The sequence below is a fragment of the Onychostoma macrolepis genome, chromosome 09, assembly GCF_012432095.1.
Source record: "Onychostoma macrolepis isolate SWU-2019 chromosome 09, ASM1243209v1, whole genome shotgun sequence".
In the NCBI taxonomy this organism is placed as follows: Eukaryota; Metazoa; Chordata; class Actinopteri; order Cypriniformes; family Cyprinidae; genus Onychostoma; species Onychostoma macrolepis.
The window spans coordinates 12714276-12737702 of NC_081163.1; the positions used below are offsets into that span (position 1 = coordinate 12714276).

Below are 23427 nucleotides of genomic sequence, written 5' to 3' on the forward strand. Positions count from 1 at the left end.
AAGTGTGGAAAACTTTGTGCACTCAGCAGTCGCAGCTTTCCTAACGTAGTGGAAGGGAAGGGGCTATCAGACAAAATAACCTTTTAAAATTTATACACTACAGGCTACATAGTGTGTCATTTGGGACACAACTATAGTGTGAGAATGTGAAAGTAATTGTTACCTTAAACCGTATCGTGAAAAGGTCCATTTTGGAACTACTTTGATCCTGATAAAGTGCCTGTAGACCCAGCACGCATTTCAGACGCACATCAGGTTGCTGTAGAATATTAAAAAAATAAAACAGGCAGTCAAATATCATCTCAACTCAACAACAACTGACATGGGTAAACGCCTAAACATTTAAAAATAAATTGTTATTTAAACACCCGGCTACTGGCTCACCCACCTTGTCATGCATCATCCATCCCACATACTTCAGATAGCTGTCGTTCAGAAACACTGAACTATACAGCTTCATCCACACTGTCAGTTCCTCCATGCAGATGGCCCTGATTTCAGGAATCACGTCTCTGGAAGTCACAACGCAGTTATAATGGTACGTAGTTTTTATTTTATTTTATTTTCAAGGAAGTGAAGGCTAGTGTGGTTAAAATAAAGATCACCTGTATCTCTTCAGGAAGACTCCTTTGAAAATGGCATCCATCATGTTCTCAATTTCACATTTCCTGTCCTGTAACTGAGATTTGAAAGTAATTCATTCAGTTTGTTTATTCTGACTTAACTGTCTCCTGTACATCAACACCACCATTCAAAAGTTTTGTGGTCAGTAATATTTTTTTCAGCAAGGATGAATTAAATTGATCAAAGTGACAGTAAAGATGTTTATAAAGATTTCTATTTCAAATAAAGGATGTTCTTTTGAACTTTCTATTCATGAAAGAATCCTGAAAAAAAAAAGTATAATGGTTTCTAGTTTAAAATATCAAGCAGCAGTGTTTTCAACACTGACAATAAAAAAAGAAATGTTTCTTGAACACAAAATCAGCATATTAGAAGGATTTCTGAAGGATCATGTGACAATGAAGACTAGAGAAATGGCTGTTAAAAATTTAACTCAAATATTTCCTTTGGTAGACTATGCCTGTTTGAATTGTGCAAGTCACTTACATCAGTAAGTCTCAGAGTTTCAGATTTACAATGTGATTTAGACCATGTATTATATTATTTTAGTTATACTTACTCGCCAAAGCCAATTTTTACTCACACTTGGCGAGTCACTTTTAGACAATGACTACACTCCAGAAAGATCTGTGTATAGAAATGTTTAACTCTGTAACCAGACATGCTGTCACCGTCTAACCTCACTGATCTTTCTCTGGATCCTGTCCAGCCTCGGAGAAGCCCGTTTGCTGGCCATCTTGGCCAGCTCGACCTCGTACAGCCGCTGACTGTTATCGACACTGACACTGAGGTTGAGAGCCACATTCACCAAAGCACTGAGCAGCTTCACTGCTGCAGAGACACACACACAACAGCAGCAAAACATCAGCTTTCGGGGATGTCTGTATGCCTGGTTCAGGTCAAGTGGAATTAATCATCGAGGCGACTTACCTGCTAGCGTACAGGTGTGCCTGAAAGCACGAACTCTGGAATCGGAGAGCTCCGTCAGCAGTGAAATGAGTGTGTTCAAGAGGTAGCCATCAAAGATTACACAGTTCTGACACTGGGCCACTAGCACTGATACAAATTCACAGAAGTGTGAACGAAACCTCTTCCAGTACAGGCCGGACATGATGAGGGGATACTCGCCACTGTCCTAAAGAGGATGGAAAGAGGATCAAGATTGAAAAATAATGTTGATTTTAAATTGTGTTATACACTACTGTTCAAAGGTTTGGGGACAGTAAATTTTTTTCAAAGAAATTAATACTTTTATTTAGCAAGGACACATTAAATTGATCAAAAGTGACAGTAAAGATGTTTGCAGTGCTACAACAGATTTCTATTTCAAATGAATGCTGTAACTTTATATTCATTCAAAGAATACAGGAAAACAATTATCATGGTTTCAACAAAAAAAACAGCATAATGATTAACAACACTGATAACTAACAACAAATTTTCTTCTTGACCACCAAATCAGCATATTAGAACGATTTCTGAAGGATCATGTGACACTGAAGACTGAAGTAATGGCTTCTGAAAATTCAGCTTTGCATCACAGGAATAAATTGTTTTAAAATACATTAAAATAATAAATAATTTAAATTTAAATTGTAATAATATTTCACAAAAAATGTCAAATGAGGCACCAAGGACAACATGATCATAATTTGCTAAATGATGTGAAGTGGCCTGAACCATACCATGTCAAGAGGCCACGTGACAGTTAAAATCCATGGAAATGCAAGGAACTTCTTATATTGTAAACCTGTGTCCTGTGATTTAAAAAAAAAAAAACACACACACAAATTAGTAAAAGCAAGAAACACGGGAAAGTAATCAATGATGAGAACACTGGATGTCTAACCTCATCCAGATCCTCCACCATTTTACTCATGACATCAGTACCCTTTTTGCTCTGAAACATCTCTGCTGTAACCATCCCTACAAAAGCACAAACAGAATTCACATCCTGAACTACAATATATGACACAAGCCACAAAGGAAAAACAAACTACTGAAAATGAACTACTTATATTAGTCAACACTGTTGTGAAACGAAACTTGCCTTTGCATCCTGAACACTGGATAAAGAAGCTGATGAGATCGAGCAGTGCTGTGTCTCTGTCGCCAGTATATGCGTCAATCCAGTCATCCACCACAGCCTTTCACAAAACAAACCAAACATCCATATAATAAAGATTTGTTTAAATCAATATGACCTAAAAAGAACTTTGTCACCTTCCAAGTAGTTATCTGTAGCAGGGCTGATCATGCTAGACGTACCTGCATTGCATTCCTGCCCATGCTGACCACCTCAAACAATGTGACGGCTTCCACGTCTCCATTCTTGAGCTGTTCGTTCTCTGCTCTGCCCAGGCTGCCATTACTGCTCTTTGAATGCTTTCTTTTGGCATTCTCAGAGCATTCCCGGGCTTTCCTCTTTCCTCTCTGCACATGACATAATGTAGTTCTAAATTAGAAATGTTCTTAAAGTAAATCTCAAAAGAAGTCTGTTCTACTACGATAAAAGTATATGAGATGTAAAACCCTATCGTTAGGTTTTTAGTTTTTTTTAAGCATTGTGGTTTTAGCAGCTCTTACCACAGTCTTTTGTCTGTTTTCATTTCTCTCACTTGAAACGTGATGCACCGATGCACAGGAAGAGACGTCAACTACTGAGTTCTCTCTGAAAACAGGATGAACAGGCAGTTGTTTATTTGTACACATAGAACACCTTGAATAATAAAATGTAATTAAATTGGGATATTTCAGAATAAGCCTGCATAAAATCTAAAACTGTACTGAGTCTGTTTTATGATGAAAATGCAGAGGTAGTTTGCAGGTGTCTCACTTTTGCACCGATCTGGACAGTAAAGTTGGCTCCGCTATCATCTCCTCTCAGATCATAGCTGGACTAGAAACTGATGCTTTTCTGAATTGCAACGAAAGAAAAACAATTTAGAAATGTTAATGATAATTCAATTGAGTATCATGCAAGTACATCAATGTTCTTATATCACTGACAATAATACTGTTAATATTTGTTAGACACCAAATATAAATACACATACATTGTTATATGCAATTCACAATAAAATGCAACACTATGCATTTAGAAAGAGATCACATATCTTGTATCTACCCAGTTCACTTCACATCGAAAAAACAAGAACTAAAATATTGGCTTTGGTATCTTGTTACTTACTATCAAGGATGTATGTGTTCATAATATGCAGCCTAACCCAGTGGTTGTCAAACTTTTGACATTAGCAATATAATATCATATTATCAATATAAGACAATACTTCAAAGCAATACTTCCTTAAGTACTGTAATGTTGGCAAAGCTATTTGTTTTTATATATTTTCCTATTCACAAAAACTAGATTAATACATTTAGGAGCTCCTGTTGCAGTGGTTTTCCGTGATTTTTATAATATGCAGAAAATCATTTACTATACTAAATGCAAACGCGCAAAATGTTTGTCAAAATGTTTAAATCAAAAACATTTCGTTTCTACTTTAACTTGAAAAAAACACGTCTCTTAATCTACAGTGTGGATGCAGACTCGGGTAACAGCAACACACACAAAAACATAAGGTGACAAGTGACCTAATCTCGGATGCCATTGGCTGAGATGCACGTCAACAAATCAAAACCAAAACCCTGATTGGCTACTTCGAGTGTCAATCGGAATTCTTCCATTTCTCTGTTACTGTGCCATATTGAAACAAAAGCCTCTTATGAGAACCTGCAGTTTCATTCATCTGAATGTGTGAACCGGCTCGAAACATTAACAAAACTGTCAGGTTAAGAACAAGGCTCGCATGCCACTGAGTTTATTATTTAATAAGCACAGAAAGGACAATCGGGACATAGTGTATGCTGAGCTCTCGGCTTTATAGACTTGCTGTTATATATATCAAGATAACTATGCAAAAACACGAATGTAACTTAATAAAGCTTACCAGTGACAGCCGTCATCTTGATTGGAGGATTAATGTAAACTGCACGTATAGATTTGGCTACTCCCAGTTCAACATAGCCGCGTGCACGTCAACGAGAGCGCGCTGTACGTCTGACGTAAACCCATGAGAGGTAGATTACATAATTTGAGCAAATCAGTTTACTACGAATAATAAGGTTAATTTATACAATATTTTAAATGCATACAAAATAGTTTTATGTGATAACATTATAAAATTATAATGTATGTAATCATTGAATAAATTCTAATATGTAATAAAAAATAAATCCAGAGATTTAGAAGGTATTCGCTTCCGTGTTTGAGTTTATTTTGGATATGTAATCACATGTGTGATGCTGATGAACAATGCTAGCACCATCATGTACAGAATGGAAAGAACATGTCCAACAGTCACTTCAATTATACAGATGCATTATAAAATACATTATTGCACAAGGTTTTTTTTTTTGGTTTTTTTAAACGATCATCTTCGTTTATTAAAACTCAACAATCATAAGCCAACAATGCCAAAAAAATTTAATAATAAATATCTAAAATGGTTAAAATAAATTATAAGTGGTAGTACTCAGAATGTAAACATTTTTCTTTTAATTTTTCAAGGTGTTGAAATATATCTGGATCACATTATGACAGTCTTATCTGTGGTGTGTACAGATGAATAAATCAAAAAAGACATTTTTCAAGGGAATCACTTCAATCGCTTCATTCCGTGACAATTTCTCACAGTCACCCTCCACTTCAGGCACTGTAGATCCAGCTGTTACGAGAGATTAGAGACGAATTCCATGACTGGATTGAGGTCTTCGGTGAGCTCTTCTGAGATTGACAGTACCGTTGATATCACGTTTTGTGTTAATTCTGACACCCTGTGAAGAGTACTTTCATTAATTATGCTGGATTACTTTTGGCTGATTCTAACAAATGGAACTAAAACCACTCTCACCAGCTCACGTGATGTGCTGGCAACTGAGGATCCAGCTTGGACCCTTCCTCAATCGAAAGAGACATCTTCAGCTGCTTAAAATTAGCCTCAATATCCTTTCTTATGATGGATAATGGCAAAACATCTTTGAGAGAGTTTAGGACTTGCTGTTCCAGAAACAAATTTGAATGATACACAGAATCAAACTTTTTTATGGACAGATCACATAGATATAATGATGTAAATGAAGATCAAGCCAAACAAACTCACATAAATTGCTGATAGCTGATGTGCGATGTACTTATGACTGCCCAGATGCTTCACATCTTCATCTAACTGCTGACTGAGAACCAGCAGCTGATTCAGCCTCCCAATATGAGGAAAATAAGCTGAAATTATAAAACATTTCCTAATCAAACTGATTAATCTGCTATGCTGTTTCAATGCAAATACTTTTGATTATAGAACTTTTTTAATCTTTGGTTTGTTCCTTTTAATATATTGTGTATATTATACATGTAGAATAAATGTATTAAGGAGGCAAGCTCGCTAAATATTTTTTATGCATTTTTTTTTTAACTAGCAAATTACTTTTCTGAAGCTTTCTATGTTGTCTTTTATTATTACTGATTATTTCCAATTTTATTATGCATGTTATGTTTACTAATTTTTTTTTATTATCATAAAGTGAAATTTTAATCATATTAATTTTGATATTTTTAAATGTTTTCATGTGAAGTGCTTTTTGTAATGCTTTTTCATTGTAAAGCATTTTGAGCTACATTTCTTGTTTGAAATGTTCTATACAAATAAAGTTTATTATTATTATTCATTATTACCCACATCGAGTCAACCATTGGCCAGTAAATGTAACTGTATCCCATTATCATTCTCCCGTTCTGTGGTCTCACCATCTGAAGGTGGTCTTTCCAACATGTCAATAGGGCTGCCATGTATCATATAAACTTCCACTCGAGGGAATAGAGTAGATAATCCTACAACATCCAAATACTCCTAAAGAAATGGAAATAAATGGAAACACATCATCCAAAAATTCTAACTGGTTTAAGAGAAACGGTTAATTGGTGATTAGTTACCTCAAGCTGAAGCTCCGGTTCATTGAGATGTCCAAGGCACTGGTTCATCTGATATATTATCTCTGCCCCTACACACAAAATCAGAGGTTGTACATACATTGGATAACAATTACCGATTTTGATTTCCAGGAAAAAATGATTATTTCAGTCCTAAGCTTACCTTGTTTTTGAAAACACTCAGACTCTTTAGGACTTGTGTCCTGTTTGAGCTGCTCCTGAAACTGCTAATTCAGATTAGATACTTGAATGAGACAAACACACCAGTAGGCTCTGTTCCGTGTTCAAAGATCTGAGCATCAGTGTAAGTGTCTCACCTGATGGACCTGAGCTCTGATCAGTAGGTCCAGCTGGCTGCAGAGACACAGCATCTCCAGTGCCACCTGCTCACTGCTCAGGTGGATGGGCATCAAGGGCTTCCTCACGCACAGCTCAACTGCAAATATTAAATAATCGAGAAATAAAACGTGAATGTGTTCATATTCTGTCAGAACGTCATAAAAACGCAATTATTATTGAAGAAATCGGCATTAAGTTACCTTTAAAATGCGGACTGTAAGAGCAAGGTTTGCAAAGCGGATCCGTCAGACTCACAGCTGCCATTATCACCGTAATAATCCCAGCGGTGATACAGATTCATATGATTAATACTGCATTTATTGGTTTATTCATCCATTAGTAGCGTTTGTCACTCTCATTGCAAAGGGGCTTTTCAGTGGTCCTCCTCTCCATGGTGTTCATTCACACAGCGACATGCGATGTAAATAAAAGGCGTGGTCAAATCTGCTAAACGACGAGAGACCACGAAACGCACCGATGTTGTGTGAATCTGCATCGAACTACCTGCCATAGAAATTTAATAAAATGGGCAGAATGGACATTTTTATGACACAAGTGTCTGAATGGGCTGAGCTTGTGGCCCAGGCGTTGTATTTAATTGGTCAGGTACGATGAGTCGAAATAGCTTTTCTTTTTTTCACTTTAACTGCGTATTTCTCAATTCATTTGCTTTTAACGTTTAATAGTTATATTATTTAGCTGGGTTTACAAATTTCTACAAACCGATAGTAAAGCAACACATACATAGAACTGTCACGAGGTGCTGGTTACTTTTCTCTGCGCTGATGTCGGATGGGCCAATCACAGTCGTTTAGATGAGGATTTCTGAAGTGAAATACGGTTGTCAGGCCGCAATAAAAGTTTGCATGCGCCTCATAATTGTCATTTTGAGGCTCCATGCGCCCCTTGAAAGATGATGCATTCGTTCCATAAGAATTTGTTATTAGCTTGTAAAATTCTCCACTCTGGACCTTTGTGTGCTTGACCAACATTGTCTTAAATCTTAAAAAAGTACCCATACAAATTTATAATATACGATGAATAGAGAGGGATAACGGTTCTCATTTCGAGTTATTAATGAAAGGATGGAGCTATTTCCAATGTTTATTAAATAGTAATAAACAGAAAAATCTTAGACCTTTTCCGTGATTCCAATGAATGACAATAAAACACTGCTTATTTAGATGGTTTGTCACACGTATTTAAAGTGACAAGTATACTAAGAAATCAAAGTAATGCAATCAAAAGAAGAAAAAAAAACATTTAAATAGTGTGCTGATAAAGAAAACATCAATACTTACACAGTACTGATATCTTGTATTACAAAAAAGACAAGAATTTTTCTGAAAAGTTTCAAATAAAAAAAATACAGCTGTAGTTAAACATTTTTTCTATCACAATCATTTCCTTAAGAAGTGCATCTGAAAAAAAAATAAATCCGTTAGCAGAACTTTGCCGAGCTATTTTAAAAAAGAAGTCCTGCTTTTGTCACAATTATTAATTTACATGCTTAATACAATAAAAAAAAGTTCCATCATATTTCTGCTCCCTTTTATGACAATATGATACACCAGCAGAAGAGTCCATCGGCTGTAGCAGAAAACCTGAATTTCCCTTGAGTTATTTACTGATCATCCGGAGAAGTTTCCTAAGAGACAACAAGTTATGGCCGTCCAACAGGGTTCAGTGTGAGATTAGCCATGAGCTCATGAACCGCTGCAAATATTGTGCACTCTCCTGTAAAAAAAGAAGAAAAAAAAAGGCTAGCATTAACATTGAAATGTAAATATAGAAACATAAAATATCTGACTATTATATACTGATTTCCACATCAATTTAAAATTCACATTAAACAAAACAGATGTGTGAACCTTGTCGTGGTGGATGGTGCTCATTGAACCTCCTGAGGATGGAGCTGACCATCAGGGCCGCGGCTCCCGAGGAGCTGTGCTGGCGGGGGATATCAGCCTGCTGGGTCAGTCCAGTAGCCATGTCATACACTATAGGCACTATGATGCTGATGGGCTCCTGGGGTACCGGTAGCCTCTGGGTCAGCTGGAGCTGTAGAAGAGCATCACTTCAAGTTAATACACGTTAGGAATCCATAGAAAACTTAAACCACAGATCAAACACAAGTTGCTGGGCGTACAATGACCAGAATATTAGTGTAATAATCAGAATTCAGGACATGGTCATGAATGGTGAGATCGTTTATCCATTGGGAACTGGTTGTATGTTGGTGAAGCACTTACAAAGAAGAGCATCTTGGTCTTAAGCACCACAGCAATGGTTCCTGGTGGGGCAATGGGAGGAGCGCTGGGTGGGATGGTCAGACAGAACTGCACATTCCAATTCAGCTGGGCCGCTTGGTCTGGGAACTGGAGGAAAAACGATGGGCCAGTGAGTTTCCAAATGTAAAATATTACTCGAAAGTTCAGGAAGTTTTGGAAAGAGGTCTCATATGTAATATTGTGAAACATTACTATAATTTAAATACCTGTTTTCTGTCATATTTATGTATTTTATTGCGGTGATGGCAAAACTAGATTTTTGCTTAAAGCTTCAAATTTCATTTTTTTTCAGCCTTTATTCCAGACTTTAGAGTTGTATGATGCTTTACCAATAATTTGAATAATCTGATTTGGTGATTAAGTGATACTTTTTTTTCCTAATCATTATTAAAGGTCAAAAGAACAGCATTTATTTAAAATCTTCACTGTCCCTTTTGACCATATTAACATATCCTTACTAAATAAAAGTATTAATTAAAAACCTAACTGACCCCAAATTTTTGAAACAGTGTATGCTTGCACAAGGGCAAAAAAAAGAAAAATTAAATAAACATGAATGTGCTTACCAACTCCAGTTTCATGATGCGAACACAGTCTCTGAGTATGTTGGTTGGAGCTCCCAACAGCTTTGTAAAGGCATTTAGTGTGTTGTATTTAAAGGGTGGTCCTGCAACCTATGGTTTAATTAAAAGAAAATAACTTGCACTTGCATAACTGCACAATACCTGACTTGATGGCATTGCCAAGAAGGTCACTGAGTGAACTGAGTGATTTGCTTTAAAGAAAAAAATAAAAATAAATGCACAGCTAATTGCACTAATCAGAATAGCAAAGATAAGCGTTTTCAAACTAGTTTTAAACAGGAAGTCTCTAATCATGACATTAAGCCAGTGTTGTTAAATCAGGACGAACAGGGCAATTTTAAAATACACATTACAATTCTCTTCAAAAGTTAATTTCATACCCTGGTCTCAAAGAACTTCTCCAGGACCTGCAGCTCCTCCTGCGACCAGGGTCCAGTGTTTTCCGGTGTGACTTTCAGCTGCAGAGTCTGGTAGGTTTTGGGGTTGAGAGCCACTCTACATTTAAGCACTTCTGTCTTAAACATGATAACGCCTGGCTCGTTGGAGTTCACAATAGTGAGCTGTGAAGAGAAGGTAATCGAGAGTGATGCAAACACAGTGTGTAAAGCAGAATCATATCAATCTGACTGGTTAAATGATGTGGTTGTATCATGTTAACAGTTTCTGACTCACATTGGGTTCTAACTGTATGATTCTCTGTAGGTGCCGCCTCATGATGACAGAGCCCAGGAAGCGCTCCAGAGGGGAGCACAGGTAGCTGCCCGCCAGCCCTGGCACTGGGCATGGCATGGGTGATGGCAGAAGCAGAACGTGTAGTTTGCTGTGGGTGAGGATGGTGGGAATAGAAGCGGCCCAGGACCGCTGTGGCAGTTTACGGGGAGGGGGCATTGCCTGTGAACCTACACACAAAAACACACACAGTGACTGACTGAACAAATTCAACTACTGCTTGTGAAATGTAAATAATATTAAATTCTCTCATTTACACTACTTTTTCTTCAAGAAATCTGTAGTTTAACTAAGAAAGGATACATTAAACTGATCAAAAGCGACAGTAAAAACAATCTTACAAATGATTTCAATTTCAAATAAATGCATTTTTCACGCTAACTTTCTATTAATCTAGAATCCTAAAAATGTTTCATGGTTTTTCATAAATATATTAAGCAGCACAACTACTTTCATTATGACAAGAAAAAATGTTTCTTGAACACCAAATCAGTATATTAAAATGATTTCTAAAGGATGTGACACTGAAGAATGGAGTAATGGCTGCTGAAAATTCTGCCTTGCCATCAAAGGTATAAATTTAATTTTAATTATTGCTGTCAAACGATTAATTGCATCCAAAATAAAAGTTTTTGTTTACATTATATATGCACGTGCACTGTGTATATTTATTATGTGTATGTAAATACACACACAAAGTATATATTTTGAAAATATTTACGTTTATACATTAATTCATATTCTTACATTTTATATTATATATAAATATATTTAACAAACAAAACGTTTTTCTAAAATATATACATACATGTGTTTGTATTTATATATACATAAATATACACAGTATACACATTATGTAAACAAAAACATTTATTTTGGATGCGATTAATCATTTGACAGCACTAATTTTAATATATATATATATTAAAATAAGCAATTTTGAACAGCAATATTGTGCAATATTACTGTTTTTCCTTGGTGAGCATAACAGACTTCTTTAAGAAACATAAAAAAAAAATCAAATTTATGACCCGTAGTGTACCTAGGACAAACAACGTAATCGCACAGAAAGTGTCAAGAAAATGTCCAGGTACTATTTAACCCCAAAATCATAAGAAATCAATTAATATTGAGTCATTTATTTTTTTTAAACATCAAGCTATTTTTCATTGCAATGAAGCTAATTAAGCAGAAAAATTCTAACTACAATTTAATAACAATGACAAAAATCATTCTCATTACTGTAATGTGGGAAAACATGTATATTTATAAGATAATAAGTAAATTACAGATTTTAACACGTTCAAACAAAATAGATCTGTCTTTAGACTCTGGACTTACTGGTACCAGCTCGAGGGGAGTGGGATGGATCTGGAATAGGTGAGTGCAAAGAAGGGTTGCCTGGTGACATGCCAGGGATTCGGGCCCCTGGGGAGGGTCCAGAGACCTGTGGAGAACCTGGCCATGGTCCGACCCTTGGGCTGGCGGACACCATCGTGTATGGTGAACTCGGGTCAAGGGTTCCTACAATACAAATGAAAGACATTTGGACCATCTCGAGGAGTGCCAGTTTCCATCGATGTACAGTTTTTAGTCCATGGCAGTAACAGTACTTAACATAACCCACCAAAAACACACATATCCCTACTGCAAAGTCAGAGCTGCTTCAACAACAACCAACAATGATGATTTTGTATGATTAAAACAAGGCAAAGAGATTTAAACCAATGACTCTGATTCACTTTCATATGATTTCAGCTGCACACCAATTAAGATATTTTGAAGCATGAAAATGTACTAAATCATGACATACTGTTCTTACAAACACAAAAAATAAATAAATAAAAATAAAAATATCAGGCTAAATCCAAGTACCAAGTTGTACTTTGTATTTTTTTTTTCTTGCATTTAATCATGCATATGATTCTGACATAGATGTTTTGTTTATCAAGTCCCACCAGTCAAAGAAAAAGAAAGAATTAAGAAATAATACAAGAAGTATCAAGCAAGTGATCATTTAAGCTGAGTACATCCATCATGCAAAGTCAATCGTTAGCAACAAATCAGATGTCTTTCACCAGCCCATCAAAGATTGAAAGGCCCTGGACCGCAGAGGTAAAAAGGAAAGCCAATCAACAAAGCCCTGGATCCAGGCCTCCCGTGCACTTACCATGTGGGCTAGCAAAGTTGGAGGTCTGCCCCATAGAAATGCCCAGAGAGGAGGGAGAAGGGGTGGGCCCAAAGGGAGAAGGGGCCCGCAGAGCTCCGCTAGGGGAATTGGCTGCGTGGATGTTCCCTGCACACAATTAACCAATCAGTGGCCTCATCAACATCTGACAAGAGCATGTTGCTCCCGTTCCTGCACGCTCACTTTCACACAAGCTGCAGCCAAAGCGGGACAGGAGCTGCAGACCCCAAATGGAGATGGGTGGACAACTGTGGGCATGCTTCTTCCTGAGGTTGCACGGTGATGGTGTCATCAAACACAGACTGACCGATAAAAGCATGCATACCAACAGACAGGAAGAGCTGGTGGGACACTTTTGCAATGAGTGGGACACCAATGAGAAAACATCTCCTCTCCTTTGGTTCCCAGACTGCATGGTGGCATGACCAGGACGGCACAGGCAGCAAAATGACAGCATTTGGCATGATAGAGAGACATATGTATATACCTGGAGACTGTGTTGTCATCATGGACGGTGAGGGAGGCACGTGGTACGGGTTGGGGGGCGATGTGAGGGGTGGATAAACCCCCCTGCCTGGAGGCTGCGTCTGCGTGTGGGGCATGAAGGGGTCGTCCATGCTTATCGGAGAGGGAGGGTTGTCGTCTTCGTTGACCGACCGTCTGCGGGCGTCTTGGTTACTATCCACAAACATGTTCAAGAACGTCTGTGGAAAATCATTGAAAAGTGACAATTACGCCCATGCACACAACAGTTAAAGGGACAGTCCAAACAAAAATAAATTTCTGTCATCATTTACTCACCCTCAAGTTGTTCCAAACCTTACTTTCTTCTGTGGAACATAAAAGAAGATATTTTAAAGTATGTTGGTAACCCAACATTTTATGTTCCACAGAAGAAAGAAAACCATAGAAGTTTGGAGTAAATGATGACAGAATTTTCATTTTTGGATGACTATCCCTTTAATATGATTTATATTTTGACCACCCACCTTTAGCCCTGGGGCGGGGTAAAAACCTTCAACTATCTTGGTGTTGTCAAAAAGACTATAGGCCCCGTCACGGATGGCCACCACACCTCTGCTACGGCAGTAGATGTCAATGCAGTACATGTTGCGGAAGGCCAGACGGATGTGAGTGGGTGACTGAGGCAGGATGGAGAAGCACTGGTACGCTGTATTGGTCCTTTGGGTGAGGCCCAGCATAGGCACTGTGGGTAGCTTGTTGATGGCATTTAGAGGAGCTTGAGTGTCTGAGAGGACCTGAGAACAGACAAGTATGTGAGAATACTTCCAGCATCTATTAATGAATAGTGATACACTGCCAATATTCACTCCAAATTGATCAGTTAACAATTTAATGTTTTAAAAAACATTGACAATATGTTAAATGTAAATAAAAATACAACATGGTGAATATAAACACAAATATGAATTTTACTATGATGATTTCTAGTGTCAAGGCTCCAGATACCTGTAGAAGTTGTACTACATTGGGTGTCTTGTTGAACATCTCTTGAAGTTGGTGGAGAATTATGTTGTGACAGTTGCTACAGCCTGAATTGGGCCCCACAGTCCCCAGGGCCAGATGGTAACGCTGCGATGCTGAGTTCCACTGTATCGTCACCTGAAAGAAACAGGATTCAACTTTTAGTAAATGAAACAAGTGTGATTTAAACTAGACCACTAAATGAAGGACCTTTAACATCTGCATTTTAACAAGATGAGAAGGTTTTTACCGAGCTGCCTTTGGTGCTGCCATAACATAGAACCAGCTTCCGATAATTGTACAGCCGTATCTCTGAGAAAAGGCTCAAATAGGAGGGCATTTCTGGAAAATGTAGATAATTAATTAAGTATTTTCTCATACTAACATTCAAAGGTTTGGGGTTGGTAAGATTTTTTTAATGTTTATGAAAGAAGTCTCTTAAAAACACAGTAAAACAACAATATTGTGAAATATTATTAAAATTAAAATAATAAAAATTATATACAATACAATATTTATACAATATTTAAATATACTGTGTTAAAAATAAATAAATAAAGTATTCCTGAATTTAAAATTGATGTAATAATTTAATACTTGTACCCCCGGTTTCACAGACAAGGCTTAAACCTAGTCCCAGACTAAAGTCTGAGCTGTTTTAACTGAAAGAAACTTGCACTGACTGATCTTAAAATATATCAGTGCCTTTGTTTTGTCTCGAGATGCACACCAGTAATGCTTTTTCTAAGGCATGTTAATAAAAATGACTTAAATTTCCTAATTGAACAATGGCCTAATCCTGGCTTATTCTAAGCCCTGGCTGTGAAACCAGGCCTAAATGTACTATGGCATCAAATTAATACAAATCATAGCTGGTTATCAATTAAAACTCAAATTAAAATGGAAGCGATGTGATTTACCTAGTTAGAACAGAGGTACCTACCAGGTAAAGCGCGTGAGAACTCCAGCACACATTCATAAAGCTGACTAATGCTGTTCCAGTCATTTAAGAACATCTCTACCACCTTCCTGCCACCCACCGGCTCCGAAAGGGGATTCTCATAAGTCAGGTAGACATGCCGCGTAGAAGCTGAATTGAAATAAACAGAAAATACTTTAAAAGACATATGCATTATTGATTTGAAAGCTGTTAGAGGACAATTAACTTTCTTTACCTTGTTCTTTGTTGGCTGTGCTGTTGAGTGGACAACTGGAGAAAACCAATTCTGCCACCCAGGTGCGATTATTCCGGCCCTGTAGTCTGAACGTACAGTCCAGCAGGGAGCGCTCTAGAGCTTTTCTCGTTTCCTCACTCACTCCCTTACAAGGTGGAACTCTGAGAGAAGAAAAACATTTAGTAAACTATAGCCAAAAGTTTAAGTCGGTAATATGTTTTTAATGTTTTTGAAAGAGGTCTCTTATCCTCCCCAAGGTTGCATTAATTAGATTTTTTTTTTATTGTAAATATTTTAAAATACAATTTATTCCTGTGATGCAAAGCTGAATTTTCAGCAGCCATTACTTCAGTCTTCAGTGTCACATGATCCTTCAGAAATCATATTCTAATATTTGATGCTTTCTATAATTTCTTATTTAATAATTTCTTATTATTATCAACATTTAAAACAGACGTGCTGCTTAATATTTTTTGTGGAACCCATGATACATTTTTTAGGATTCTTTAATGAACAGAAAGTTTCAAAGAACAAGCATTTATTTGAAATAGAAATCTTTTGTAACATAATAAACATCTTTCTATATCATCAATTAAAGGGATAGTTCACCCAAAAATGAAAATTTTTCAAGTATCACATACGTAAACAACGTATGCATGCGGATACGTTGTTTATGCTTTGATCTGAACGTAAACAATGTATTTCCATATATATGTTGCATATGTTATTTACGTATGTGATACTCTCCAAAATGGAGCTATAGGGTGATGCAGAGGAGACGAATTGTTGAATAGTCAGTATTTTTGTTTTCTTTGCGCACAAAAAGTATTCTCATAGCTTCATAAAATTACGGTTGAACCAAAAGTTTCTGAGTCTTGATCGTGTAAGGATCCTTGCTGTCTATGGGAGGGTCAGAGAGCTCTCGGAGTTCATCAAAATTATCTTAACTTGTGTTCTGAAGATCAATGAAGGTCTTACAGGTTTGGAACAACATGAGGGTGAGCAATTAATGACAGAATTTCATTTTTGGGTGAACTGTCCCTTTAAATGCGGCCTTGCTGAATAAAAGTATTAAGTAGATACGCATCTATCATATGTGCCAGTCTGGTTTATTAACTTCAGAGACACTTGAACTGACAACTAGAGATAAATCTTACTTCAGAATACGTATGGCATGGCTACAGCCGTCTCCTTCGACCTGAACCCCTTGATGAGGAATCTCCATATTGGACAACTGCGACAATAAAAGACCATTCAGTAAACACAAAATGTGACATTTACAACTGATAGCTTCAGATAATAAAGCACTGCTTTCACCATCTAATGGTTATGCAGTACCTCACAGCGTAATCCGATGAGGGGCATGTTGGTGTCACACATGGCTACCAGGTGGGCCAGCTCCTTATTGAAGGCACACATCTCTCCTGACCTCTTGGGTTTCTTCGGTTCAATGGCACTTTGCTCTCCTAAAAACTATGGAGTGAACAAAACAAGACTTTTTGAGTTATGAAAACGGAGTTATGACATTTCAATAATAAATTATAATTTAGAAAAAAAAATGTATGGATGAATCGTTCACAATAAAATCAATAACAGGCATTTAGAAACCCTTTTTAAATACAACACAAAAGCGGTAACAAATGTTAACCGTTCAGTTCAATGTATTCCGTTGAGTATCCCACCTTCCTCTTGGACCCAGGACGAGTCATTCGTCCAGATGAAATGTCCTGCACAAGCTCCTCCAGGTTAGGCTTAAACTGCTGCAGCAGCTGAGCAGAAGGCAGCCCATCCTCACTCTCAGTCTGACTCACAGACAGAAAGTAGTACTTATACTGGAGCTCTGTCAGATTGCTGGACACATCAAACATCTCGACCACCTGAGAAAAGACGTGTTAATTAAATGTTTAATGCGTACACAAAAGCCTTTATCTGTGAGATAAATCCAGTAAATATTAAAGAATTTACAATATAGTATTGTGGGAGGCGAGTGAGTTTGATGAAGAGGCGATGTTTTGACAGGTTGCCCACAGGATGCGCAGTTAAGTTAGATAGGTGGAGAGTGTCTGTGCACAGTGTGGGAAGATGTTTCACAGACTGTCGACATCTCTGCTCGCCCAACCAGAATCTGTTTAAAACATAATATATTATCATCACTGTCACAACATGAAACGCACCAAGAACGGGTAGCTTGACTGCTTACTTTAGCTGCTGTAACCATGTGACGATGCGCTTCATATCATCGTTAATATTCTTCTCAATGTCGTCTAACATTGACTGATCTGGAAATAGACAAGCAAGGCTAGTTAAGTAGTTGATTTTTTCAAATCATTTGTCGTGCATCTGATGGATATGTGACTTACCGACTCCATAGAGCATTGGCTGAAACATTCCTGAATGCAAATCGACAAATATGTGGAGGCACTCCGATCGGCCGCAGGGCTCCAGGATTGGTATGACTAGTGTGGGCAGTGCAGTCTCTATGAAGGCTGAAAAATAAACACACAAAATCAATCTCTTAATGCATATAAAATAAAGAACTGATTTTGACTCTTGATGTTTTCTAGTTAAAGAATGATTTAAAAAAATATTTTATTTACAGTATCAATAATAACAGCACGAAAATCATTTTGAGATTTGCTTCCCTACACAATATAACGCCTCTTCTCGTAATTTATTGCTTAATTATTGCAAATCAATTTAGTAACCAAGAACAGCAGGCAAATTATTATATTTCCTCTTTTTAAAAAAAACAAAAAACACACAGCAAGCAGCAAAAGAATGGTGAAGATCATTGCGGTGTAAAATACTCACAGTTATCACTAGGGTTGCAACTTTTTAGGATGGCTTTGAGTTCTTGCAGTTTCTGATGCGAGCGGGCATGTACACTATCGATCAAAAGCTTTTCAACTGAGAGATGATCAATCTGAAAGAACAGCCCACAAACACACATGATAAGCTTTCATCCTCAGTTATTATACGCTTCCATTCAAAATTTGCGATTGGCAAGAGTTTTTAAATGTTTTAGAAAGAAACATTTACTTATGTGAGAAGCCATCACTCCAGTCTTCAGTGCTGATTTTATGCTCAAGAAACATTTCTTATTATTATCAATGTTGATACAGTCGTACCGTTTAATATTTTGGTAGAAACTGTGATACATTTTTAATAAATAAGAATAAAAAGTTAAAAAGAACAGCATTTATTTAAAAAAAGAAATCTTCTATAAGATTAAAAATGTCTTTACTGTAACTTTTGATCAAATTAATGCATCCCTGTTGATTAAAAGTATTAATTTCCCACAGACCCCAAACTTTTGAATGGCGTGTATATTATAATCAAACAAAAGCCCATACAAATAATGATCATCGTTATGGAACTATCAATGTTATTATCAAAAAGGAGATTATATTAACCAATGATACTCACCTTCATGGCTCTTTCCATTAATCTGGAATCACAGGCAGGGAGTGGAGGCTCATGGGAGATCTGTAATGGCTTGGATCCATCAGTCTCATCAATTCTGATGGTGACCTTGTGCACAGATGCAGTGCCAGTCTTTCTACCCAGGACCTGTTGACTGCAAGGCAAGAATCATGAGAAAACCAAAAGAGAAAAATTCTATTAAATCTCTGTAGAAAATTGGCAAATTTTGAAACCTACTTCCAGACAGACAACGTGAGGCACTTGGCAGGGACGTAGCGCTCCACCTGCACTAGATCACCCCACCGCTCTCTGATCAACATCAGAGTCTGAGAGTGCAACACCTCCAGCTGTAGTGATAGGCAAAATGAGTCTGATACCAATCATTCAGGAAACTGTTTCGATTTGTTCACTTTTTGTAACTACATTTTTTTTTTTTAAACAAAACTTCCACTTCATAGTTTTGCTCATTTGACTATTATTCTAAAAGTATTCTGGAAAGTAGTGATTTAAAAAAATAAAATAAAAAATAAATAAAAAAAAAAAAAAAAAAAAAGAGTTGTCTAAATTGACTAGTAGTGTATTGCAAAATATCTAAAAAAAAAAAAAATAAAATAAAAAAAAGCTATGGGATGTTAATTGAGTAACCAACCAAATGTTCTACTAAAACACAGAAACCTAATTTAGTCTTGATCTAAAAGGATACGGAGGCAGTTGTACATGTCCTGAAGAGGCTTGTCATCTCCAAATAGTCGGGACTGCACCAACTCATGGATATAATTCACCTGCATGCTGTGGACCAATGCCCGTCCATCTAAATAAATTATATATCAATATTTATTATTGGTACTTTACAACACCTATTTATTATCAACTATTAATACATTTTTACACATATAAACAAAAAATATACACTCCCATTCAAAAGACTTTTACATTGTTACAAAAAATTTGTTTAAAATAAATGCAGTTCTTTCTTTCTTTCTATTCATCAACGCATCCAGAAAAAAATGTATCACTGTTTCCATGACAATATAAAGGAGCACAACTTTTGATAATAATAATAATAAGAAGAAGAAATTTCTAAGCACCAAAACAGCATATTAGAATGATTTCTGAAGGATCACGTGAACCTGATGACTGGAATATTTGGCTGCTAATTTATTTATTTTTTCCAAAAATAAATAAATTACATTTTAAAATATATTAAAATACAAATCAGATAGTTCAACTTGTACAGTTCTTACTGTATTTTTTTTTTTTTAATCATCAAATAAACAGTCTTGGTGAGTATGAGAGAGTCTTTTAAAATTCTTTTGAACCGTAGAATAAATAAAATATGTAGAAAAATATTTATATATATTTAAATAAAATGTATGGAAAACAATGGTACATGCACAGGGGTTCCATCATATGTTATTTCATACGTCTTATTATTACACATCTTACCTCCAGTTTCCTTGTCTTCAACTAGAATCTCTAGTTTAAGTAGTCTCCAAGGGATATCTGGATCATCCCCCATCACTGTCAGTGTGGCTTCAAACTCCCCCTCAACTCGAAACTTTACTCGCCCATTGGCTTCACACAAGTACGATCATTCATAATCATAACAAATAAAAAAAAAAAAAAACATACAAAACAAAAATATAGAATAAAATGTCTGGAAACATATACTTATTACAGGGCAAAACACGTCTTTGCCAGTAGATGTGTGGAGCTTGGAACTTACCCACAGTTAAGTTGGCCAGCTGCGGGGGCAAGTCAGTGGTGACTAGTCTGTGTCGCAGGATTTGATTCAGCTGATTTAGCGTTGTCTGCTTTTCTGCTTTGGTTATAGGGTCAGGAGGAATAATTTTGTCCTGTAAAAAATGAACGCCATTGCTGTCTATTTCACATTTAGAATATCCACTTTAAGCTCTTGAACACTGTGTTTGACTACTCACTCGGATACAGGTGGGCAGACGCGGATAAGACCCAGTGGTCAATACATCAATGGCGAAAGGGATGGCAAAACTAGGCAAACGTGCATGTACCAAGGCGTCCCTGGCCAGTGATGCCAGTCGATCAGCCGTGTCAACAAATAAATACGCTTGTTGATCCAGAAATGATGAGATCATCTGCAATCAGAGCTAAGAATGAGTACTACATCAACAAGAATGAAAATAACACAGATTGGAGGTGAGAAATAAATCACATACCGCACATTTCTCCACCTTCCCAGCATTACTTGCCCATTTCACAAGAGCAAGCAGACGTACGAAGAGCTGCCGCGTCCGACTGGCAAACTGAACAATTTCAATTTTCCTGTAAGAGACGGATTACATCAGTTATGTTCATATGCACGCATAATGTATCTCAGGGGTTTTCTATCTTTTAGAAGCCAAGGACCCTCAAATCCTGTGAGGAATCCCCTTCCTAAAATTTTAAAAGGCATATATTTTATAGTTATATTATATTACATATATATTTTGTGTATAAAGACCTAATTTGTATTATAAAAACTTAATGTTACATGTCTAAAATATTATTTGGAAAATAAATAATAAATAAGCAATAATAAAGAACACTACTATAATGAGTAGAAAAAAAGAATTGCAATAATGTTTATTTATCGAAGTAAATACATTAGTAAACATTTCTTTTTCCTCTAAACTTTTCCATGAACACCAAGCACTGTCTTGTCCCATTTGAAAACCCCTGGTGTAACCAATATTACATTCATGTTTTCGACATGGCAGTTTCTTACCTTTCCATGTCTGTTTTTCGAGGAAGTCTGTGAAAATCATAAAGATACGGTTAAATAATATCAAATGACAGTACAAAACATTTTACATCTTACATCTAGAAAACTTGGAAGACACAAAAATACAGATCCATAAAAGCAACAGAACAATAAAATTTGTACATATATCTCCATATATGCTCTTATAGCAATTACAGTATACTTGACAATAGACTTGTTTTATAGATAAAAATTTAACCATAAATTCACATAGGCTGCTATAAGCAGAACATTCAAATAAACTAGTTTCATGTTTGCCCTGACAAATTTTACATGGTTAACCAAATAAACATAGTCAGGTAAGAAGTCATACAAGGGTCAGCAAGAGTTGCAGCAACACCCCCACATAAGTTATGCAACCCCATGTAATCTCTACCAACTTAAAATCAAGATTTATAAACATATTGGCCAGTGCTAAACTAAATCTAACTTGTGCCTGACCAATGAGCAGAACAGGTCTGATCTCTCATGAACTCACAGCTCAGCCAGCAGAGTGATCTCATGGTAGGTTCGCTGTAGTAGGAACTCGATCAGGAGGGTCAGCCGGACTCCCTGAGTGGCCGGGGCTCCCGGAGGAGGCTGCGGGGCTGAGCTCGGACCCCCGGCGGGGACCAGCTGCCCGTCCGAACCGATTTGAACTGGAGCCATTTTAAAATACAACGGGAGCGATGTACGGCCACGGATCCGACCCTTTCCACTCGCGTTTACCGCAAACTAGTTCGAGAGAATATTATTACACGTTCGTCCTAATGTTTATAGGCGCCGGTAACAATTTCAACCCATGGAGAAAAGAAGAAATGAGTTTGTAACATGTAAGATGTGGAGAGATGGAGCCCCGCCATCACCCACCGGAGCTGAAGCAGGAAACAAAACTCTTCTTTCCCTAAATGGCGCTGGATGAATTATTCAAAATAAAAGCCACAAACGTGATTTTAAAAGGATTAGATTTGATTTATTTATGTTTTATTTCTTTCACAGTACATAAAAACGGAAGACTAACTTAATTTTTGAAAATGTGTCTTTGTCTGTTTGTGAAGTCAATTAACATTTTAAGCAACATTAGCTGCTGAAAAAGGAACGAATAGAGGACCTTTATTTTGCCAAGGTAAACGGCCGGAAAGAATATCCGGTGTGGAATAAATTTGTATTTTTTAATACATCAAACATGACAAAGTAAAACTACTTTTAAAAACTGGTTAATTTTATGAAACGTATACTAATTATTTTTCACGAACAAATGAAACAACTTCATTGCTATTAATTTTTATTTATTTTTTCATTCTGAACAGGACTTCTGTAAACTAAATATCATATCGAGAGAGAACAAAAAATTATGGATGAAATACTTTGCCAAAATACTAATGTTATGTACCAAAACCGCATTTTACTCAAATGTTTTAAATGTAATGTTTGGGTTATTTTTGCATGCAGTTTTATTTATAGATCTAAATCGGTAGGCTTGGTTACTTTAGTCAAAAGTGAAACCAAGTGATAAATATTGGTGCAATTAATTAATAAATAAATAATAAATTATTTATAATAAAATGTATAATATGAGTCTAAATATTTATGAAATTATTATAATGAGTAATTTAAAAACTAATATAACCATATAATATCATTATAATATAATCATATAATATAATTAATAATAGCCCTATACTATCTCTATAGGGTTGGTCTTTGCCCAGTATTTTCACAGCTTTCCAACCATCCAATCACCTGCTGGGAAGTTTACAGTAGATCAGGTGAACTGCATAAATTATTTTGAACCTAACGACCTAGATTCAGCATTAATACTCAAAACAAATATTTAAAATG

At 36.5% G+C, this 23427-nt stretch overlaps 3 protein-coding genes across 10 annotated transcripts in view; all 3 read right to left on the reverse strand.

Annotated features, from left to right (window-relative positions):
- The window catches only part of si:ch211-269e2.1 (cohesin subunit SA-2), a 20702-nt gene extending 16021 nt beyond the window's left edge, over window positions 1-4681 (reverse strand). For 5 of the 6 annotated variants that reach the window (XM_058786936.1, XM_058786934.1, XM_058786935.1 and 2 more), the window contains exons 1-12: window positions 4578-4681; window positions 3461-3541; window positions 3211-3295; window positions 2893-3057; window positions 2675-2771; window positions 2474-2550; window positions 2310-2381; window positions 1555-1759; window positions 1304-1455; window positions 606-679; window positions 389-512; window positions 164-259 (exon numbers count right to left, since the gene is read on the reverse strand). In XM_058786936.1, coding sequence (XP_058642919.1) covers window positions 164-259; window positions 389-512; window positions 606-679; window positions 1304-1455; window positions 1555-1759; window positions 2310-2381; window positions 2474-2550; window positions 2675-2771; window positions 2893-3057; window positions 3211-3295; window positions 3461-3501 — 1188 coding nt within the window. In that variant the 5' untranslated portion in view covers window positions 3502-3541; window positions 4578-4681. Of the gene's footprint in view, window positions 1-163; window positions 260-388; window positions 513-605; window positions 680-1303; window positions 1456-1554; window positions 1760-2309; window positions 2382-2473; window positions 2551-2674; window positions 2772-2892; window positions 3058-3210; window positions 3296-3460; window positions 3542-3814; window positions 3943-4577 lie in introns of those variants that run through there. The other variant, XM_058786932.1, reaches the window with a different exon arrangement.
- Window positions 4682-4888: 207 nt separating this feature from the next.
- Window positions 4889-7909, reverse strand: si:ch211-218d20.15 (uncharacterized). 2 transcript variants are annotated; one of them, XM_058787979.1, is made up of 8 exons: window positions 7153-7909; window positions 6931-7049; window positions 6777-6837; window positions 6617-6684; window positions 6431-6533; window positions 5790-5908; window positions 5541-5686; window positions 4889-5463 (listed from the first exon to the last, which is right to left on the reverse strand). In XM_058787979.1, the coding sequence occupies exons 1-8, from the start codon at window positions 7214-7216 to the stop codon at window positions 5358-5360; spliced, it is 786 nt and encodes a 261-aa protein (XP_058643962.1). In that variant the 5' UTR covers window positions 7217-7909; the 3' UTR covers window positions 4889-5357. The 2 variants fall into 2 exon arrangements, with proteins under 2 accessions (XP_058643962.1, XP_058643961.1); XM_058787978.1 differs by having other exon boundaries at window positions 6777-6840.
- Window positions 7910-8042: 133 nt separating this feature from the next.
- On the reverse strand, window positions 8043-22473 carry med14 (mediator complex subunit 14). Of its 2 annotated transcripts, XM_058787976.1 has the most exons (30): window positions 22085-22473; window positions 21571-21597; window positions 21023-21128; window positions 20768-20941; window positions 20554-20683; window positions 20274-20402; window positions 19531-19638; window positions 19065-19197; window positions 18831-18981; window positions 18216-18327; window positions 17765-17890; window positions 17605-17683; window positions 17370-17529; window positions 17087-17281; window positions 16743-16877; window positions 16562-16638; window positions 15405-15565; window positions 15173-15319; window positions 14480-14571; window positions 14215-14367; window positions 13734-14003; window positions 13232-13448; window positions 12727-12852; window positions 11898-12080; window positions 10500-10726; window positions 10208-10387; window positions 9810-9917; window positions 9205-9330; window positions 8824-9013; window positions 8043-8689 (listed from the first exon to the last, which is right to left on the reverse strand). In XM_058787976.1, the coding sequence occupies exons 1-30, from the start codon at window positions 22252-22254 to the stop codon at window positions 8616-8618; spliced, it is 4266 nt and encodes a 1421-aa protein (XP_058643959.1). In that variant the 5' UTR covers window positions 22255-22473; the 3' UTR covers window positions 8043-8615. The 2 variants fall into 2 exon arrangements, with proteins under 2 accessions (XP_058643959.1, XP_058643960.1); XM_058787977.1 differs by lacking the exon at window positions 12727-12852.
- Window positions 22474-23427: the final 954 nt, after the last annotated feature.

Coding starts and splice junctions, on each gene's coding strand:
- si:ch211-218d20.15 (XM_058787978.1), bottom strand. CDS start 7,216: ATGGCAGCTGTGAGTCTGACGGATCCGCTTTGCAAACCTTGCTCTTAC. Junction 6,534..6,616: donor AACCGGAGCTTCAGCTTGAG/GTAACTAATCAC, acceptor CCATTTCTTTAG/GAGTATTTGGATGTTGTAGG. Junction 5,909..6,430: donor GGAAAGACCACCTTCAGATG/GTGAGACCACAG, acceptor TTATAATTTCAG/CTTATTTTCCTCATATTGGG.
- med14 (XM_058787976.1), bottom strand. CDS start 22,254: ATGGCTCCAGTTCAAATCGGTTCGGACGGGCAGCTGGTCCCCGCCGGG. Junction 18,982..19,064: donor CTCACGTTGTCTGTCTGGAA/GTAGGTTTCAAA, acceptor CTTGCCTTGCAG/TCAACAGGTCCTGGGTAGAA. Junction 10,727..11,897: donor CTCCCCTCGAGCTGGTACCA/GTAAGTCCAGAG, acceptor TTTTGTGTGTAG/GTTCACAGGCAATGCCCCCT.